Genomic DNA, 22,649 nt, shown 5'->3' on the forward strand with positions numbered 1-22,649 from the left:
CAGCCTCCTGTCTAGAGACCATTGCTCTGGCCCAGACATTATGTTATTGCTTCTTCACTCTTCTTACTCGGCCCTTTGCAAATCCCTCATTTTATTCCCACTCTTGCTCCTTGCTTTCCTCCACATTTGAAACTTACCAAATGAGACCATTCCCTGTCCCCACTGCCCTCTGTGGGTCAGGAGAAAGGGCCAGTGGCTCTTGGGCAGCTGGTAGACCTCCGGAGGCTCTGGGGTGAGGTGGGGGTAGGTAGCAGGCTGGCTTCAGAAACCAAGGTGGCTGCAATTCATTTATTCCACAAACCCTTCAGGCACCTGTGCAGGCCAAGCACTGTGCAGATGCAGGGAAGCAAGGATGAGCTGTACTGTTCCCTGGCTGCTGGACAGCAGGGATTTACTCCAGAGTACGGTTGCCAGACTTACCAATAAAAACACAGGATACCCGTTCTCCAGGGAACATCAGTGCCCTCCAGGACATGGACTATTGATCTGCCCGTGTCTATGCCACTGATGTTTTCTCTATATAGTAACATAAAGCAATCAGGGCAGATAAAGCTGCCAAAGGAATAATAATAATAATAACAATAATTAATAATAATAATAAAACCAATTTTTTTGAGCAGCCTGTTATGTAAAGTGCTTCCCACTGGTTTGTCTTTTCCTTTTCCCAATTATCCTGAGTTCAGTACAGTTATTATCCCCATTTTATAGATGGGGAAATTAATGTAAAGAGTACAGCAAATAAAAGAAAGATCTCCACAAGTAAGACATTTTATTCAAAACAAAATAAGAAACTGATCCAATAAAATTATCTAGGGAGATTTACTGTATCATATGAAGTTTGAAGTTTTTTTGGAAGAAGAAGCTGTTATTTTCACTGTTGCTATCATCCAGAGCTTTCTGTAAAAGAAAAAAACAAGTAAATTCATGAGAAATTATTCCTCTAACAACTCATTTGTTTTGAGATTTAAAAACCTGTGCAATGCTCAGTATCTGATATGTACATGTTGAGGTGTACTTTGTGCATTAAAAGTGTTTAAGTTTTAATAATCCCAACTATAAAAAGTTCAAATTTCAAGGTATCTTTCATTTTTGAAATGTGATTAGGTTCCAAGGAGCCAGAGAAATACTTTAGTTTGATGACTGTACATGGACTAACATGGATAAAAATAAATATCCCCAAATTTCTCATCTTGAGAGGCTTCCCTGGCTCTTTTCAAATGAACCTGGTAATCATCATGGTTTGTAAAAGACCATCCAGTGGTCTGTGAATTATCTTGGTTTCATTTGTAACAGCAGTAAAAGTTCAGCTTTTAGAATCTTGTAGCCAGAAGAGGTCAAACCCTCCTACCTGTTTGTAGGCTGCCAGTGTCATGTACATGTCAGAAAGGGAAGCATGTTCATGATTGGCCTTTATCCCCGTGTACTGACTCCTGAAGTCTACTCATGTATATTTCAGTCATGCATGGTATGGGTAATACATTTTGTGTGATGTATACAAAACCATAGGAAGGCTATACAAATTTTATAAAGTATATTTAAATTTTCTCAGCAATAACTTATTAGGGATGATCTACTCTCCTCCCCAGCTTTCACCATCACTAGCCATCCCTGGGCTGCACACTAACAGGGGTATTCTAACCACTGAGGACCCAGAACCACGAACCTCCCTCAAGGCCAGGACCCCTCTCTGGACCAGCCAGGAAAGCTGGAGGATCCCAGCCCACCAACTAGCCTTCACCAGTGCCCACCATAGACATGGCCCCAGAATGTGTGGGCTGCAACTAAAAAAACCTGTCACAGCCCTTCTGTGCTGCTTTTACCTATAAGGCAGTGCCATTTTTTTAAAAATGTGCTTTCCCATCCTTACCTAAGTTATTTTTCAGGTTTACTTTGGCCCTTGGAAAAATAGTCATGTGTTCAAAAAAGCCAGGATTTTTCTGTAAGGTTGAAGTCCTTTTCCCCAACCTCTAGGAAAAATGCTAAAGTGAGCCACGTAAATACATACACACAAATGAACAGGATCATTACACCAACTTGGTGAATAGATTTCTAGGAATTAATGGCCCTTTTGTTTGTAAGGAAATAATTAGTACTAACCCTATATGATGTGATTGATAGTGACTGTTCAATAAGAATTAAAGTAGATCTAAGTTGGTTCAATATCAGGAGGCAGGTAAGGAAAGACAAAAGCTCACTGCTTCTCTGTGAGCATTCAGAGCCTCAGGAGCATCAGCAAGCTCTTTCTGCAGCTTATCTGTAGGCTCTTATTCTAAGGCACTGTGTTACCCTTTAGAGGGGTTCCAAAGCTATTCCACAAATAGTCCCTGCCTTAAAGGATACAATTTTAATGACCCATGGAGTGTGCTGTAGATTCTGCTATGAAAGGTATTTGGAACTATTAATATCACTCATGGAAAACTTCTTGCCTCTGATATATTGAAATTTCAAAAGATTTTTCTTGCTCCATAAAATGAAAGAGTCACTCTGACTTCCATAAAATTAACAAAACTATGAGTTTGCACAGTCCATTAGAACAGTTCTCATTCTATCAATTTCAGTACAAACAGATTAGTGCATGTAAATTTTCTAGAAAATGTCTAGCATGAATTCACATGAAAACCATGTTTTTGGATAGTTAGATAAGAATACAGTAGATAACCATAAAAACTTTCTTATTCAAAAAATATGTCTAATACAAAGTGGACGTAAACATCAATGTTTCCAAACTTCTGGCAAAATAAGCAATAGAAGCAATTCCAAAGACCTATGTCCATAGTAGTTACTCAATAAGTATTTGTTAAATGATTCATAATAAATGTATAAGGTAAAGTTTTCAGTTTTGAATAAGAGGTGGTTGAGTAGAGAGTAATCCCATTTGAAGGGTATATGTGGCCAGCACGTAATATAATGAATTTTGTTCCTTTAGGAGAAAAACCAGCACTGAAATGGAGTTCCCTGAGAGGCTGGAAGAAACCAAGCTTACTGTAACTGAAAATGAAGACCATGAAAAGCTCCAAGTTAAAATACAGGCTTTTGAAGACAAAATAAATGCTGAAAGCAATACTCCTGGTTCTGTCCGAAGATACAGTTTGGGCCAAATTTCAAAGGATGAAAGAAAGGACATCAGATTTAACAGGTATAAATTCTGCTTGGCTGTTTTCTTCAAAGTATGTGCTTCATGTTGGCTATTACTTTATTTTCACACTCTTATGGGTAATTTTTAAATGTCATCTACATAATGCTGCCCAAAGAGCCATCTTTTCATGAATGAAATATCATCTACAGTGCTTTCATTATCCAAAGAAGCTTACTATAGTAAAAAGAGAATACAAATGGAAAACAAACCTACGGTTTTTTGTGTTTTTCTAATGCTTGTTAAATACAGATATGCTAAAAGTGAGAATGACTATCAGAAGCTTCTCTTGATTTCTGGTGAAAAAGTAGATGCAGAAGTAGGAAAAAAAACATATAAACATGCAAGGCCACTGTTCTTCAGCCATTTATGCCATGAAATTGATTTTTAAATCTTTGTTTTCAGAGGTCCCCTAAATCTTCAAAGGATTGACTTATTACATAATTTGTTACTGTTGTGTATTTCTCGAATCTGCTAAGAGCAGCAATTGTGAGGTCCAGCTCTGGAGGGAAGTAACTTTTGCCCCAGTGTTATAGTTCTTTCCCTTCCTTGCTGGTGGATGCTAGCCCCACTGCTTGACTTGCTGTGCGTTCCCTTGGTTTGTGTTGCAGGTCCAGGAGTTTGGCTTTGCACGCTGTGCTAGCAAAGAGCATGAGCTCAGATGATGGGGAAGCTGTAGAGAGTGGAGCTGCTCCAACCAGCATCTCTCTTTCAGCACTAGACCCCCTTGGCCAAGGCAACAACAAGCCACCCTTAAAGGCAGACATTGATGGATCACAGCTGCGAAATTCTTTAGTTCCACACGCAAGCCTTATGCATATAGAATCAGCAAATTTGCCAGAAACAGTTAAAGAAAACTGCCATGAAGAAACTCCAGAGCCAACCACAAGTCCCGCGGAATACCAAGATAAGCTCTACTTGCACTTAAAGGAAAACTTTAGTAAAGTGAAAGCATACGCGGTGGAAATTGGAAAGAAGATTCCAGTCCCTGATCAGTGTACTATTGAAAGTAAGTGCTCTGAACTCCCTAAACCTGAAAATTTTCAGGCATTGCTGAAAAAAAGAAAAAAAATAGCTCAAATACATAAATTGCCATACCCTTTTCTGGTCTTGGCAAAATAGATCATTTTCAAAACAACATTACATTATTTTCATTGCTTTTCTTCTTATTATTAGATTAATTACCTTTTTGATTCCCATTTGAATCTACTTAGGTGAGTCAACTGAAATCAACATTGACCATTATATTTAAGAAAGATAATTCATTCATTGTCTCACTGAGAACCACGACCCAAGAGCAGCCCATCAGTGTGATCTGATAAACTGCTCTAAGGCCCCTTTGTTTAGAGACATCCTAAATACTTTTTCTACAGCAGAGGATATGTGTGGGAAAGGGGTTACTTTTTACCAATACATCAAGTGATATGGCATGGATACCACTTAGGAGGTAACATCTAGTTAATGTCATAAAAGATCATGCTATATACACTCTGATGCTGGCCATGTGTGTGAGAGGAAGCAAGGATGAGGGTCTCGGTAAGTGAATTACTTCATCTTCCTTTGGAGATGGAGAGAGCATAGGTAACATCACCTTATCAGTGCCGACTAGAAAATTCCTGAATTACTACATTTCAGGGAGAGGTTGAAACTACAATTAGGTTAAGGTATTAAGCCCCAGTTTGGTGACTTGGCTTAGCAGAAGTGACCCCACTTCAGGCCTGTATCTTTCTACCAGGTGTACCTCAGTTCATCAGTGCTGATTTTTTTCAAACCTCAACATATATTGTTTCTAATTCCCTGTCCCTAGTGTTCAAGAAAATACTGGAAAGGGTCTCTGGCCCCCATAACAAGCTCTGAGATAGGGGTTCAGCCAGAGGCATTTTCCATCCACATAACTATGCACAGAAGCCATTGCAGCATTGAGCTCCAAGAGATTTTCCCCTCCATTCACTCAACAGCACTTAGGAAGCAGCTACTGTATACTAGACACTGGTGCTAAAGATTCAGCTTTGTGTGAGATTCAGCTGTGACCCAAACACAATCTCTGGCCTATTGGAGATTATATAGAAAGCAGAGAGTGAAACCACAGCCAGGAGGTGATACAGGTCAGGAGCCAGTGAGAGTGTAAACCAGTGGGGGAAACTGAAGACCAAGTCAAGGATGTCAGGGACAGGGCAGGACTTCCCTTGGGTGCACAATTTAAGGAGATGCCAAAAAACTCGGTAAAATTTTAAGTTAAGTAAAAATTCAAGACAGATTCAGTAACAATGTTTTGCCTAGCCATATTAAACTGAGAGCAAAAGGAAAAAGCCATAGCATAGATCATGTCTTTATTTACAATGTTGATATTTTATTCATCATGGACTTTTTGTATTAATTTTAATTTTTAAAAATATTTATCTTGACTATTAAATTTTCTGGTGCTCAATTAAATTTTATGCCCTAGTGCTGCACTTGGGAACATAATAGGTTAGAGAGACCAGGTATTAAATTGGCAGAGTGTCTGCGACAGGCTCGCCCTTCTGGTACTGGGTTGAATAAGTCTTGATGGCTTGAAGGCATTGTCTAGCTAATTAGATCTTTCCTACAGTCATTCCTAGGCAGCTGTTCTGTGCTTCCCTTGAGATTTAGATGAAGGTCCTAGCCCTCGTATGGGATATGACATCTCTTTACAGGCTACACCCTCATAGAAAAGCCAGGCAGCCAGCCTGTCTTCCAGAAAGAAACACAGCCAAAGGATAGTGAATCTAATTCATGTTCACCTACCCACTGATTATCATCCCCCTTAGTGGATGATACTAGGAGGGTCCCATTTTCCATACTCTACTTTCTATCCCTTCTCTCACTCCAAATCAAAGGAAAGAATGTATTCACATGCTAACAAAGGGAAAAGGAGGTTCAAGTATTTGAACTGAAATGACAAATATTATTTAGCATGTCTGTAGACTCTAACACTTGCAAAATGTTTACATTAATTTATTAAGTAGCTTTCTTAAAACTTTTCCTAAATGTTAACAAAAAATATGTCACTGCTCATATTTAATCTAAGTTGGATAATTATGTATACCAGGATTTGGGAATAGTTAAAGTCAATAAAATGCAATTAACACCAACTCTTTGCAATTTCCCATTTCACTAATATTCTACGTGTTTAATGTGCAGGGTAGAGAATTTAATGTAAGTGAATTTCCCAGTTTGACAGAGGAATTCTGTAGCAAATATAAAGTTAGTCACGTTTCCATATGCTAGAATAATCTTGTTTTGGGTTTTGGTTTTTTTATGTTTAGCTTACAGCATGCTATATGGTGAGTTTTAATCTTGTGAAAATGTGAAGTCCTGGAGTTACTTTGAGCATCTAGTTGTCAAAAACACATGATACTCCTTATTGCCTTGAATTATTTGGGGATTTTGAGAGTTAACTAGATGACCTGGGGTTTTTCAAAACTACTGAATGAATCCATCATCTTTACTTTAAAAAAAGTGTGGTGGGGGGAAGGGGTGGGGATTGACATGTTCTTTTGATATTTTCTCCCAGGAATGACCTACAGCTGAGTATGCATTTTTTTTAAGTTGACACTTAGGAATTCATTCAAACTTTTGCAATTTCCTGCAAGTTCCTGGGAAATTCCTGCATAGAGACATGAGTAAGGGATTGAAGATTTATATGACTCATTGTAAATACATCTACCAAAAAAGGACTTGTGCTGACTACAGAGGACATGTTGTTACTATTTTAGAGATTGTGCAAACCATTCAGCAAAATGCCAGCAGTCATTTGGCTGACACAATTTTGCTTGTTGTCATAAGATTACTCAGCTCTACAATAGCATATGTCTTCCCTTAAGGATGTGTTGAAGAAAGATTTGAGCTTAGAAATTATGTTTCTAAGAGACATTTTTGGTCTTTCTTGATGAGTTATGCAAAGTAGTCCAGAAACAACAGGAAGAAGCATAAAAAGTACTTCCGCAACATTAAATAGTTTAAAAGACAAATTGCCAGCAGGAAGCAACAAAAAAGTGTGAAGCAACAAAAAAGTGGTTTAAACTGATGTTACAAAATCCATACTGTAAGAACATGACAAAACAACCCTTTAAAGAAGCTCTTGTGTATTGGTTTGAATCGTCTGAAAGAACTGACATTTGACTTCCTCGTTTTGACGTACAAAAACATCATTCATCACTATCACGTGGTTCAACCTAAAACTTCAGTAATAAACTCTGCTGAAAGACCAGGTGCCTCACTAGTCACAGTAGAGTAGAATTCAGTATGATGTGAATCAAGGTCATAAATAGTCTTCTATCCCCAGTCAGCCATATTATTATTGCATGATATTGATCACCTTGGGGGCAGACAATGGAGTAAAAGACATCAGCACAAATCTATCATCACATCTGGAAAAACTGTCAAAGCCCAGGACTTACTGAGGTTGAACGGCAGTGTCATTCTAGGTTTGAAAGAGCTTGTTATTCCCAAGTCAGTAATTCTCTCATGGGCCTTAGAGGGCCTCTGGCACAGGTACAGGCATTTGTCAGCCATTGAAAGTCACATATTCTTAGGCAAAGTGATGGTCTAATATCGCTACCTGATTGTATTTATGTACAAGACAGAAAGAATTTACTCCATCTGCCAAAGGGCATTTAAAAAAATCTGAATCACTGTTATTCATTAATGTGAACAAACTGATTAAAGGTTAAAAAAACAAAAACTCATGATAATGAAATAAATCCTTGAAAATCTGGCTCCTCAGTGGGGTTCTGTAAAGAATGCTATAAAAGCTTACAAAACCCATCAATGCTGCTTTGGTTTGCTTTGAAGTATTTTCTGATTGGATGAAAATACATCCCATCTGTACAGCATATCAGCAAGCCTGACTTGCAGAAAGTTAATTTTAAAGCTAGTAATGTCACCCTCTTTCTAGTAGATGCACTAGAGTTGATTTTTCTTGACCTGAACAGATATAAGAACACACAAAAATAAAATAAAGTTCATTGTCAATATCAAGAAGCAGGTGCTATTTTCATAATTAATTACAAAGAAAGTTTCCTTATTGAAATTCTACATGCAATCAAGTCCAACTTCATACTGGGATGACGGAGGGGGCAAAGCCGATCCTTACCAGTCTTTACCTCTTTCTCTTCAGTTGATCCCATCTGGGGGGTGATGGTAACACTATCCACTTAATGGTTCTAGGGGAGGTTTCATTATCCGTGGGGAGAGTTTTAAAGCTTGGAAGCATAAAAAAATCCTGAAGTTTTTTCACTCAATCTGAGAAGAAAAGGAAGAAGTGAATGTTTAGGAGCAGGAGTTTGCTGTAGCATATTTCTTAAATATATTCTTCTAGATGTATTATTTTGAAGTAGAAGGTTATATGTCATTATGCTTTTATATCTATAGTAAGTGTTTTTATCTCTTTTTAGGGAAGCTCATATTCCGATTTATTATCAGTCATCCATTATTGTTGTTTGGGGGCTCCCTTTACCCCTAACAGTGCGGCATGACGTGGTCCTCAGCCACCAGTGGTCCCCAGCAGAAGAGTACGTTCTAATACTGTTTGTCACAGACCAAATTTTGGGAAAGTGAATGTTATTTTCCCATTTATTTCCATTATAAAACTGGCAGCATAGGTCGTGTAGGAGAAAAAAAAAAAAACAGCCCTTGGATATCATCAAACCTCATTTAAGAACTGAGCAGATCTGTATTTCTGAGCTCTGTTGGTGATGAAGAGCTGGTAGCCAGGAAACAGAAAAGAGATAACATGGCTGAGTAAAGGGTTTTGCTATAACTGAGAAGAAGTCAAAAGGAAAAAAAAAAAGATATTTCCTCTTGTTTGCTCCATGCAACCTTCAAGTTTCAGATGCTGGAGGATTTTTAAATGTTTTCCCAGAAACATAGGCAATGACACAGTAACATTCAGGAGTCCAGGAATTTGATCATTTACTTGGCATTTACTTGTATTTTAGTCCATTTTCATAGAGTTGCAAATTTTCAAAGAGTAAAGGAGTATGCAAAACCAACAGAGCCTTGGCAGGAGCTTGGGGAGAGGGAAAGGGAGCTATGTAAAGGATACTGAATTCCTGGATTTCCTCTCTCCATCATTTTTGCCCTGTCCACATTAAAGACCAACAAGGAATTACAAAATGTAATTTTTCTTTTCTTGAAGAAAAATTCAGAGGACTTTTAAAAACTGTTTTCTGGAAAATAACTATTTTTCAGATGAAACATTCACATTAGTTGTTCAACAGCCCTTCCTATATTATGTCACCATTAGAATAAGCCGCAAGTGCGGGAAACATGATGGCATCGCAGAGACTCTGAATGTGATTCTGCTTCTCACATCAAACGCCCTAACTTCCTAGTAGCCTTTCAGATAGGCTTCTTTCACTTAGTCATATGCATTTAGGATTTTTCATGTCTTTCTGATCTTGATAGCTCATTTCTTTTTAGCACTGAATACTATCCCATTGTTTGGAGGTACCTGCCATTGTAATAATCATACAGAATAGTTTCCCTGTCCTAAAAGTCCTCTGTGCTCTGCCTATTCATCCTGACACCTCATTCTTCACTCAGCCATTAAGACTACAAATAGAAATTTCTGAAGGCCAGCATAGTTCTAGGAACATGGGAAACAGCAGTGAACAAAACAGGCAAATATTCTTGCCTTCACAGAGACTGTTGTAGTGGGAAGAGACATGCCATACATAATAGAAATGATGAAAGGGTAAGGCTTGTAGGGTGTTGGAAAGTATTAATGCTCTAAGTGAAAAATAAAGCCAGCTAGGAAGAACTAGGACAAGGAAAAGGAGACATACATATATGTGTGTAGATATACACATAAACATGTATATGTATATGTAGCGGGGGTTAGATCGGAAAGGACACACATCAAACAAACAATTACCACTGGTTTTCTCTGAAGAGCTGGATTGGGGATGAGGGTGGAGGAGAAGAGGGGAGGGAAGGAGAAACTCACACCTTTGAAAGTATACATTTCTGCGAGTTATGAAATTTTGGAGCAAGAGTATTTGTCTTCCTTAATAAAGAGAGACGCTGCTTTGTTGGGCCCAGACGCTAGCCCAGCTTCCCTGGCATCCTGCTTCACCCAGGGCCACAGAGGTGAGCTGTAGTCCTGACTGCTGTTGGCAGTTCCCACTCCTCAAACAAGTTGCCTCATTTCCTTGTGCACCACTTCCTCCCTTGATCCAAGAGGACATCACCAGGTCATAGGTGGCCAACCCGTAATCCCTAAAAACCATGAGGGGCCCCTCCAAAAGGCTCTAGGCCCGCCTCTTGCCTTCTTTCCTGCCCTGCAAGCAGAAATGCTCTCATGTAGTTCATCAGCTCATGGTACACATTGGCCTTCTAATAGATGTTTAAACCAAGAATTCCACTGTTTAAAGAAACTTGAAAAGCACTCAGCTGGATCATTTTTAAGGGCTTTTTTGAAAGAACTTGATCCTCTAAATTGATTAAGTCTAAGTGTCTTATGTCAGAACTGGAAAAATATAAAACGTTTGCTATTTGCCAAATTTTTCATCAGCCTCAACTTTATTGCTAATTTTATATCTCTAATGTAAAGTTAAAAAAAGCAAACACTTTTCAGATTTGCTTTTATGTTAATTTGCTGTCTGCTCTCCAGACATCTGTATCCATCAATTTACAATAGTTTATTGGGAGAAAAGAGACCAGATTGTTCAATACTTCTGAGGCTTGTCTCACTATCTACCTGGATGTCTTAATATCAGTCAAACAGCAAATGACCAATCATGATTTGCAAATTAATTCAGTGTGTCTGTTCTAGCTGGTAGATTTCTATTCAAATTGTTTGGCACATCTTACTTAAAGGAAACCAATCTTATTTCAAATTGTATATGAAGGAGCCTACAAAAATATATATTAAAATAAAAAGAGATGAGTCACTCAGTGTGAGAGAAAAAAACAACCAAAAAGAAATTTAAAAACATAGTCACTGAATTATTTTTTTAGAAATTTATTTCTGGAAATTTTTGCAATTGCCAAATGCAGTTTGCTAAGTTACTTCTGAGCACCCTAGCGGCCATAGTAAGAAGGAAAATAAAATCAGTTAAAAAAAATCAGTTAAAAATCTAGAGTGTCCATAAAAAAGTATGATGTTTGCACAGGGGGGAAAAAAAGTTGTTCATTTATTTGGTTGATGATACTGTGCTCACTGAAAAATTCAGCAAAAGAGATGTTTATGCTATGCAACAAATACTTAACCACTAAACATAGAAATTGAGCAATGGCTTTCAACTGGGTACAGTTTTGTCACCAGCTTGGGGACTTTCGGTGATGTCTGGAGACATTTTTGGTTGTCACAACTGGGAGAGGGGAGGTCGGTCCTACTTGTCATCTGGGTAGAAGCCAGGGCTATCACTAAACATCTCACAATGAGTAGGACAACCTCCCACCCAAACTGGGAATTATCTAGCCCAAAATATCAGTAGGAGTTACAACTACACAGCAACAGAGCCCTGCTTCTCAAAGTGTGCTCAATGGACCAGGAACCTCATCATCACCTGGGTGCTTCTTAGCAATTCAGATCCCCAGGCCCACCCTTGACCTACTGAATCAGCATCTACAGTTTAACAAGACCTCTCAGGTGATTAATACACACATTAAAGTTTGAGAATTGCAGGAATGAGAAATTCTAGTGGAACTCAGTAGCAGAGAAAAGAATCTTCTTCCTTATAGCAAATTAGTGATTTAAGTAACTGACTCGTCATTTAAGGATCACCTCCTAATTGAGGAGATGAATTTTTCTTTGCAAGGACACTCAGGGATATGGGGCTCAGTCATCTGGATTGTTCATGGCACTGAATTTGTCGTTCTAGCCCTTTGATTCTTCTCATACGATCTAGGTCTAGGAAAAGCTGCACAGGCTTGGAAGCCAGGAAACTCTACTCATTGGTACATATTTGAATTTATAGTGTGTGACCTGACTTTTTAAACACATGACATTTAGTTCCTCGTGGAAGGTAGTTTTAACAGCTTCAAAATATCTTGGATCTCAAATAATGTCTTCAATGATGCTTGGCCAAGTCATGTAATTCAATTAGAAACATATGGATTATGCTTCCCTTAAAGTATGCAGAGAATTAAAATCAAGCAAAAATGTGCTAGAGGCAATGTATGATTTCTTAAACCAAAAACATGGAAAGTGCCGGTATGTGAATTCCCCTGTTTTTGTTACTCACTGATTAATCCAATTGGCCTTCATTCTTTTCAGTAGAACTGATATCACTGTACTTTGGACCATCTTTTCTTTACCAAATCTACCAGATTTTTTTCTAACTTCTTTTAAAAAGAATCTTGAAAATATTTAAATAAAAACTACCTTTTCCAGTAACTGTAGACAGTTAAAAGTATTTCTGTATCTCTATCATATCTTTCTCATGAATTTTTATTTTACAGTCATACCAGTTCATAAATACAGTTATACCCTGGGGGTTTTTGTTTTTTTACTTGATTGTTTGTTTTTTAACAAAGCCTTTTAACTCCTACAAACAATTGAATCTATAGTAAAAGAATTAAGAGGAATATAGACATCCTTTATATTCTTATCAGGATGAAAGTCATTAAAATCACCTGGAAAATAAAGAGAGGTTTTTTTGAGCTAGAATTTGGACCTAGACCCAGGAAAATATAACTCCCATGGGTGGGGTAGGAGATATGTTCCATAGAGCCCAAGTCACACAAAGGTTTTATATCTTTAAGGACACAGGCCAGAGAGAACTTTGGCGGGATGCATTTCATGTACAAAAGATATGTTATGTAAAAAAAGAGTTGGGGGCAACACATATTCTGGTGGGCATCTGAAGCAGAAGGGAATTAAGGGGAAAGGAAGCATTTTGCTTATCCTTTAACAGGAATGCAGATGTAAATTATTTAGCTTTTAAGTTAACAAATAGATGGTTTTTTCAGTTTTTTCATGGGTGGCCATTTTGAGACACCCAGAGGGTGGGGTCTTCTTGGTCACGTGACCTTTAACACTGCATGTGACTTTTCAGTGAAGGTAGATTTTACAGCCTTTATTTAATTAGGAAAAGGTTTACAGGCTTTACTTAACTGTCTTGTAATGCCACATAAAAGGTTGAAAACCCACAGAGACTGCCACAAATAAATTATATCTCAAAGTCAGCATTAAAATATAGGAATATGAGAGGTGAGGCTTAGAACCTCATCCCCCCTGTTTTGAGAGAAATCTTCTGTATCTGTGGATGTTTTGTTGCCCTTGTCTAGCTTGGATTAATACTTAGTCTATAGGCACAGACCTGATCATCTACATTTGCCCTTTTACAGCACTAAATTATGCTTTCTACCTTTATCTTGCATCTACCTACCACTTCAGCATTTTATTTAAAAAAAAATAAGGGAAAAATGTGGGATTCACATATAAATCAAGTATAAAAATCAAATGAATAATCATATCTGACTTGATTGTTTATAGTTCATGATGCATGATCAAAACCGAAAGTTTCTGTGATCTGACTGCCCTTGCACTCTTCACCATGTAAGAACTTATTCACTGTGTAAGAACTTGTTCACCATGTAAGAACTTGTTCGTTATGCTTCAGAAGATTGGAGACTGTTGAGAATTAGGCTTGGGGTTGATTAATGATTGTGCGTTGAGTCCCCTATACAGAATTTTATTGTTGTTAACAACCATTTGATCAATAAATATGAGAGATGCCCTCTCAAAATATATATATATATATATAGGAATATGTACATGGTATTTTTCAAAACATTTGATATACTGAAGAAAACAGCAAATTAGTGGGAATTGATACCTGTTAGTCATTTTCAAACACATGAGCATCATTATATTAATTGATAAAATTAGAGGAAACGTGCAAGAGTGAGGCAGCAGGTGGAATGATTAGGAGCTTGGGCTCAGCATGCAGAGAAGAAGCTGGAAGTCCCTCTTTTACAGTAATGGCCCATTCATTGTATATTGAACATTAAATGAGATAAGCATCCAAAAAATATTACTCCTCAAAGCTTATAGTATTTTTAACCTGAAATTCATTTAGTACTTTATGTATTTCCTTCCAGGACTTTTCCTCTGTTGGAAAATATTTTTACCTTTTGTGGGGGCTCTTTTTTCAACGATGCTTCACTTTCTTATCATGATGGTGAAAAATCAGGTTTGAAAAATGTGGACTAGTTTAGAAATACAATTGAAAAATCTAAGCTAGCAATGTGCAATTATAGCTACCTTTTGCTACAAAATTTTAACACTATAATCTTCTCAGTGGACTATTTTTGTTGGAGCACTGGAAGCAACAAACCTTCTGGTCAACTAATATTTCTTTCATTTAATATGTGAAAAGTTGTCAGATTTCCCTGTATGAGTAACATTTATCTTGATGAGGAAATATTCAGAAAGTTCTCAAATCCCTCCCCCTCTCTGGGTTTGGTAGGAAGCCAAGGAAGCCAGGGAGACAAAGTTTCTGTTAAGGCTTCAAGAATATAAAGGAATCACACCGTACTTGGGTGCTTGAGATTAAAATAATGTAACAGTGTATTCCCCTCCCCCGCCCCACCAGGACTCAGTGGTAGGAAACAGCTTGTTGATAACAGTCATGGAAGCCCATTAATTCATAATACAGTCTCCAGGTAACCTTTACAGGGATAGATTAAAATATAACTAGCATCCTGAATGCACCTATAGTGACCTAATAGCTCCTACTGCAACAGTTTCTAGATGCTGACTCCTCTCTTAGCTTCAAGGAAATGTATAAAAGGCATGGCCCTGCTGTACTCAGGGCTCAGACCTTTGGAGATCACTCTCCTCTGGGCCCACTGGTGTATAATAAACCTCCACCCTCCAAGACCACCGAGTGCTGCTTGGTTCTTCTGTCAGTGATCCAATCCAGGTTTTCCAGTTTTTCCATAACAATCTCGCAGTTATATTGGATACAAGATAATTGAATCTAGTTCTGTACCTTTCCTTAAAAAAAAAATATTATTTTGCCATACTTCAGTAAAATATATTTCTTTCCCCCCATGGCATTCACTTTGACACTAAAATTAATGTAATAATTCCAAAAATTTTGACATTATTCAAACAAATGTGAAATATTAGAAAAATGTTGACATCAAGTCTTGCAATAGTAATCTTCATTACCAGCTTGCATTCTAGACCAGAGGTTGACAAACTTTCACTGTGAAAGTCCAGATAGTCAATGTTTTTGAACAGAGATAGTGTGTGTGGTCTCCGTTGCAGCTCAACTCTGCCATTGTAGTGTAAAAGCATCCATAAATAATACATGAATGGATGTGAATAGCTGTGTTCCAGTAAAACTTTATTTACACAAATAAGAAATGAGTAAGACTTGGCCCACAGTCATAGTTTATTAAGCCTGTTCTAGACAATTTTACTGCTGCTGTTTTCACTTGGAGTTTTCTGTTAGGTGGCATTTGTTTCCAGCCCTCCCCCAACCACCCACAAACAAGCCTTCCAGTAAACATGGCTGTGAGCATATGTTTATCTCCACTACCACTAAGATTCCACTTGATAATAAAGGAATTCAAAGGTGTAAGCTTAGGAGAATGGAGGAGAAGACAGCAGACAACAGATGTCAACAAAATGTTTGGCAGAGTAAAGAAGTTGCAAACTCAGTCGTTAACAGTGCCTGGGTATACCATCTGTGGTCCAAGAGAGGAGCCACGTGAGAGGGAATCTGCGCCGTTCTGCTGAGACCCAGTGATCTGGGGCTGGAGGGGCAGCAAACTGATGCCACCCTTAGCTTACTCGTACAACTCAAAGTAACTGGGTGGGGGGCGGGGTTGCAGGTCTCAACTCCAACTGCAAACATTACTATTCAATGGACTTTTGGGATGAGAAGAGTAAGGCCAAGAACTGGCAGTTACTTATTAGAGCTTTCACTGCCATTAAGCTATTCTGAAAGCCCTTCCCTTCAGCCTTTTTCCCTTCTCCTAAGGGAGCAGTTGGCTTATATTTGCCGAGTCACTTCCAGCACACACTGATGAGATCCCGTCATGCGAGGAAGGAAGGGGCAGACAATCAGAAGGCAAGAAATAGCAGAAAGGAGACTTCTGGGAGGCTGATTTGCATGTCTATCCACTGAAGGAGGTGCAGACAGAGGGCGGCTGGTAGCTATGGTGCCGGTGGGCTATTCAGTCTCAGTCCACAGCCTTGCATGAGTCTGGCCGACAGAGGGAGTGAGTTAGGAAGCCGTGTGCTCTGTTGTGACAGATGTAAATTTCAAGGGTCACTGGGTTCATATATAACAGGCTTCACTAATTCTGAGCCAGTAACTTTCATCTCCTTTTCCCAGCAGAGTATTTGGGGAATTGATGAGAAAAAAAATATGCAAAGTTTACTGAGGTTTTTTTTTTTGAGACAGACACTTTTTGTGTTCTTTTCTCTCTTTTGTCCCAAAGACGACACTAGTTATATTCAGGCCCTGTTTGCTCTATTCAGAGGGGGAAAAAATTGGACTTCTCAGGTTATTCCTACCAACACCACCTTACTGTATTTCCTTTGATTTGATTTCCTTTTCTCATAATAAATCTTCCCCATCTTCTTTGACGTTCTCATCACCACCTCCGTTCTCTGTATTTGCACTGCCTTATCCATGTACATTCCTTTCATTATTTGAGTTGGTCTACTCTCTGACAATGTCAAAGGAAACCCCCCACACCCCCCCATACTGCCCCACCCTTCCCCCCGTACTCCATACACACAAACTTTGGGCTTTTCAACAGCAGTTTTTCAGAGAGAATTTCATTGAGCAAAGAACATCATAATACTGAAGGAGGTAGTTAGGGAAGGGGGCTGTTTACTGATTTTCCATTTTGGCAGAAGGTAAAATTAAAATCAAATCAAATTCAAGAGCTTCCTCTCCCCACATAAATTAGGAAAGGCCTGAAAAAGGAGGAGCCACGAACCCGTGCTGGGTGTGGAGCATTATCTCTGCTGTCACTTTCCTCTGTGTGCTGTCTGCTCCTGGGGGCATCTGTTCTCTACCTCCTGGCTTTTGCATTATCCGGAAGGCCTAAGGCACCCACAAACCCCCGGACCATGCATATGGACATCCACAAGCAACCTGCAGTTGTTTACCCTTGGATTTATGTTAAGTGATAGTTGTGTTTGGGGAAAGGCCCACTCAGCAAGATCAGAGAGAGGCATTTGTCATGTTGGACCTGCAGGAAGAGCTTTGGCTGTTTCATGCAGAACGAGGTGCACAGTGGTTCAAGCTAGGAGGGGGCAAAATAATCTCAAAGGGAAATAAAATTAACTCTACCACCTGTTGTTACAGTTTTTATTACTATTCTATTCTTGGAGCACAGTAGTCTCATGATCCTGTAAATTCACTGGGTCTGATGTGAGTTGCTTTTCACGAATGTGATCTCTTGCAGCGGTGGGGCCTTTAGAAGTCACTCTTCCATCCATGTTTGGGAATTAGACTACCCTGTTGCCAGGACTAATTTTCAAAGCTCTATTCTGAGAGTTCTCAATGGATCTTAAAAGTCATACAGGTCAAGTTGGCTTTGAATTCATCTATCAAGGCCAAGGTTTATACAAATTTAAAAAAAAAAAAAAAGGCTGCTAGACCTGGTGCTGTCTTTAAGGACTCAGAACCCTAGTCCCATTGCCCAGATTTTTCTCCATCCAGGGCCCAGGCCTGGAGCACGTTGCCCTCACCCCTCACCCTGCTCATTCCTACCTATCTTTGAGGTCTCAGCACAAATGTCCCTTCCTAAAAGCAGCTCTCTCTGGCTCCCACCCCAATCTAAATCAACTGTTCCCATATTGTTTGAGGAATTTTCCTAGGTTTTTTTTCTTTGATAGCACTGATCACATTTGTATTTCTGTGTATTGTTCTTTATTGTTTGTTTCCTCCCCTAGAAAAAACAAGTAGCACCTCTTTTATTTACTACTGCACATCCATGTCTACACTGTAGGAACTCAGTAAATGCACGCTAAATAAATGACCTTTTAAAAATTCCTCTGAGCCTATGTCAATACTGTATTAAACCCCTTTACTGGTTATTTTTTAGCTGCTTAGAAAAACCAAATCTTTATAAGGAGCTCTTATCAGCCCAATTTAACTTTTGTATGTCTGGATATTTTGGATTTTATTTTTAAAACTTTTTTGACCACCTTTCTGGCTAACCCCTACTCTCCTAAAAAAGAACAAACAGGAAAATAGAGAGCTACTTGTAAATTATCAAACAAAGAATATGTGAATTATGAATAATAGAAAGAGACCACCATTTGATTTTGCTACTGGTTTATATCACTGTTAGTGTTGAGGAGTTATAAACTGAGGTGACTGCTGTTATTTGGAGGCAGCTTATGCCTCTAGTTTCAGGTTCCACTCATTTCCCACATGTACTTGCTCTTTCCAAATAGATCAACTTACTGTTTGTAAGAATAACTAATTTCACTGAGATTTTTATGGTATATAGTGGATATTTATTGAATAAAAGAATAACTGAATTAATTATTTTATTTAATCCTGATGAAAAGCTTGCAGTCTAGATATCATTGCCTTTATTTTATGGATGAGAAAATAGACTCTGAAAGTCAAATAGGCTATCCTAGATAATGTAGCCAAGAGGTGCAGAGACAGGACTCAACCCTGGATTCGTGGCCTTGGGGCTGCCTGTCTATCCACATGGCTGATTTGGTCCTGCCATTTTCACCCCATCTCCATGCCTTGGCCCCTGCTGTTGCTCTTCTGGGTGCTGTTGTTCCATTTGCCTAGGCTCACCATTCATTAAGTTTAGAGCAAGTTTTCTGCTGGGGTCAGTGATTCCAACTACTTCTCACTTTGCACCTTATCCTGTATTGCTAAAGGCATATGAAAATACCTTCCTCAGACGCTTCCAGCCATATTTTACCTGCAATACTGAGTTTCCCTTAAGATTAGAATTCTTAAATATTAGTCTATTCCTAATAGCTCTTGTTAAATTCTAAGATTCTCAGTAAGTTTTTTGTAGTTTCAAAGTTCCATACTTGATAAATCCCCAGAATATTTGTTAATAATGATGATATTAGGCTTTTCCTTGAAGCAAGATAACAAAATCAACCTTCTTCAAATGTACTGTTACAGCAATTATTCCAATGAAAAGTAATCCTTAACTTGTTTTAGAATTTATGCTCTGAGAGTACAGGGCATATTAAAATACCTCCCTCAGAGGCTTCCAGTCATGTTTTACCTGCAGTACTGAGTTTCTCTTAAGGTGAGAATTATATTCTAAAATTATCTTCCAAATTCATTTTTTTATTTACTACTGCACATCCCCAGATATATCCCCAGAACTGGCTACACAGAATTATCTGCTTTCTGTTCAGTGAAATCTCATTTATTAGTAGCTTATGGAACAAGATGCTCTCTAGTCTTCCCATGTCAGACACATGACTATGGAATCAGCTGAGAATAGACACCCAGTGGACAACCTCGGAAAGCCAGATTTGGCTAGGAATTGCTAGGGCACTTCTTGCAAGAGTTTCAAGGACTTTGAGTACAGTTGATATGTACTCTGTGGAGGTCCTGTGCATCTTGCACCAACCTATCTGACACCACCAAACCTCTTGGTAAATGCAAATCATCCCCCAAGAGTGTGCTCTTGAGGATGTTGAGGGGTGGCTAGGCCAGAGGTCCTAGTGCAGAACTGCCAACTAGAGAGAGGCAATGATCCAGATAACTCACATATACACAGTCTTAGGCTCATCCTTCTTTTCTCAGGAGGCAAACATGTGGACAGACCCATTTGAGTGGGGCTTAGTAATGAAACATTCTAAAATTTTTCTGAGCCCTAAATCTGGTTGCCGTTATACATTTTGCAGAATTGTAGAGTAATTGGTAGCATATTGGAATGGTACCTGCAGGGGATCAGGGTTTGCCTGCCTTGTGTGCCTCTGTACAACTTTGATAAATCTCTGCGTGGTAGAGCCAAAGGTTTATTTATAACACATGGGCTTCCGCTGACTCAGTGTGACCACGAAGTGAGTCTGTATCCATCCAGCAATCAGCTACATTAACATCATGCCAAATTATACATATATATATACACACACACTGTATATGTATTTGATTTAAAATTCATATAAATTCCAAAATTTTTTCACGTCTGCAAACTGTGCTAACTCCTATGAAAATATTCCAGCTTTATCTCTTATCATATTGATGTTGACTAGTTTGTAGTCTTACTGTTTGGACATCTAAATTGTACTTGGCAACCATCAAGATACAGAGTAGGAAATAGTCGAGTTCTTTCAAATGAACTTCCCCTGGAGGCCTTGGAATGTGTAATTGCTCAGGTTCCTCTTCCCAGAGCTGAGTCTGACTCATCACTGTTGTTGAAAGTTGCATTCTTTCTAGTGGTAACCAAAAATTCAGTGGAGATATAATAAAAGTATCACTACAGTCATTTAATGCTACATTCAATTTAAGTTAAATTAGTTTCATAATTTACATTTTCATTACTCCTATTTTAGGAGAGTATTGGCTAAATTTCTGGAAATATTGGAAACAAAATTTATGTTAATCCAAAAATATGAACAATGTTACTATAATCTCCTTCACAGTTATTTGTGGTTTTATTATTCAAATCTGCAAAATATGAGCATATTTGTATTGCCTTTATTATGTAATTGCATCATCACCATTGAATATACATGTGCCATGAAAGTGCTACAAGAACCACAGTTCCCTTGCAGGGCACATTCACTTTGCTCTGTAAGGCTGCTTGCTGTGCTCAGAGATGTCCTGTGGCCCTTGACAGTCTTTGCTGGAAAAGAGTTATGTGCAATTTATCAAATATATCTCTCCCTCCCTGTCCTTCTTTCACTCCTGGGGCTAGACTTAGTAAGCTAAATGAGGTTTGGCTAAGTCATAAAGCCAGGTCTTGGCCACTGGGCATACAGGGGGTTGAAAGAAGTAAACAATATCATAAGCACAGAGAATGGGGGTAAGAAATCATGGATAAGAAAACACTAGCTAGAACAGAATGTTAACCTCCTCCTTACAATCTCCAATCACAATGTCAAGGAGTGTGGCTAATTCTGAAAGGGCTCTGCATTTGTTCATTCGAGAAGGGCACCATTTATACTGTGGCCTGTAGGAATGACATCACCTAGACCCCTGCAGTGGAAAGCAGTGGCCTTGCAGATAAGACCTAAAGTCATAGCTGAAAGGATAGTTTGCAGGGCAACCAGAGCTCTTGGACAGATGCAGTTCTTGGCAGCAAACAAATGCCAAGGGCATGGTTCCAGTAGAGACCATTCAAGAGATCCATGAACAGGGCCAGCGCCCAGATGGGAGGGCCCTGACTGCAGCCAGGCAGGCTTCGGAGACAGGTCTCATCCCAGTGAGGAGGGTGGGAGATGTCCCGCCAGTGGGGAGAAAGTGAGGACCCACGGCTTGCTGTTTATCTGTCTCCATCTCTGTTCGTCCCGACCAGACAACGTCCAGCCCAGTAACACTAGCAGCTCCTGGCTACCAGCATGTCAGCCTCACGTAGTTCAGAAAGGCTGCTTCTCTCGCCAGGGGGCCCGGGCAGGCCTCGGCAGGGGTGGGCTCTGTGGTGCTTGCGCCTGGAGCATGCCGTCATTTCGGGCTCCTCACAAGTGCTTAGGGAAACAGCACTGTCGCTATTTCTTGTCTTTTGGCCATCCAAACCCAGGAAGGACTCCTCGTCATTTATTCCACTTGTGCTGCTTTGCTCCTTTCAGTCCAGGAAGCGAGCCCAGGACTCAATAATAATGAAGTGTTCCCTTTTAGTTTTTAATACAGAATAATACCAGATACTGGGTGGTTGCTCAGATGATCATGAATATACGAATATGGAAGGTCCTTTCCTGGAGGCACCAGCCCAGCGGTTTTCTGCTAAGAGATTTCCTTTGAATAAGACCTTATCACACAATAAAGATAGCTTTTAAATATCTCAATCATTTTCAAGCAGATTCTGGATCATAAGTACCTCCTATTTTGACTCTGATTCTCAGACTGCCCTTCACAAAAATGTGTCTATGGCAGCGTGTTCTCAGGTTGTCAGAGCAATGTTGATAAAGTTTCAGTTCTTAAAGAACAGACTATTTTTATCCAAATTTACAAAGTATGAGCATTTTCTATTGCCTTCATTATGTAATTGCCTTATTACCACTGAACATACACAAGCCAGAAAGAACGATAAGAAGCACAGTCCCCTTGCAGTACGAATTCAGTGAAGCAAAAAAAAGGGGTGGGGTGCGGAGGGGGGACAATAGAGGCCATGCCAATGTGGAAACATTTTATTTAACTTCAAAATGAAGCCATAATGATATAAATACATGGAGCAAATTGAATTGTGAGCTTTGCCGTGCTTTCAAGTGTTGGATCTCAAGATTTTAAGGAAAGAATAGCTTTCTGATCTGGTTCCATCACGACCCTGTCTTACAATAGAGAGACTACCACTCACGGGCCCCTCCAGCACAACAACTGTATGATTTTTAATCAGCACCTGGCCTCTAATTTCCCAC

At 39.1% G+C, this 22,649-nt stretch overlaps 1 protein-coding gene and 1 long non-coding RNA gene across 11 annotated transcripts in view; one reads left to right on the plus strand and one right to left on the minus strand.

Annotated features, from left to right (window-relative positions):
• Positions 1-22,649, plus strand: part of VEPH1 (ventricular zone expressed PH domain containing 1) — a 182,069-nt gene that overhangs the window by 100,431 nt on the left and 58,989 nt on the right. For all 10 annotated transcript variants that reach the window (XM_073232170.1, XM_073232171.1, XM_073232174.1 and 7 more), the window contains 2 exons: positions 2,927-3,136; positions 3,745-4,142. In XM_073232170.1, the coding sequence (XP_073088271.1) occupies positions 2,927-3,136; positions 3,745-4,142 (608 nt within the window). The remainder of the gene's footprint in view (positions 1-2,926; positions 3,137-3,744; positions 4,143-22,649) is intronic.
• Positions 764-22,649, minus strand: part of LOC118968266 (uncharacterized) — a 76,890-nt gene continuing 55,004 nt past the window's right edge. Inside the window, exons 4-5 of the long non-coding RNA XR_012129407.1 lie at positions 8,250-8,398; positions 764-897 (exon numbers count right to left, since the gene is read on the minus strand). This is a non-coding gene — a long non-coding RNA (uncharacterized lncRNA). The remainder of the gene's footprint in view (positions 898-8,249; positions 8,399-22,649) is intronic.

This window comes from Manis javanica, chromosome 3 (assembly GCF_040802235.1).
Source record: "Manis javanica isolate MJ-LG chromosome 3, MJ_LKY, whole genome shotgun sequence".
NCBI lineage: Eukaryota > Metazoa > Chordata > Mammalia > Pholidota > Manidae > Manis > Manis javanica.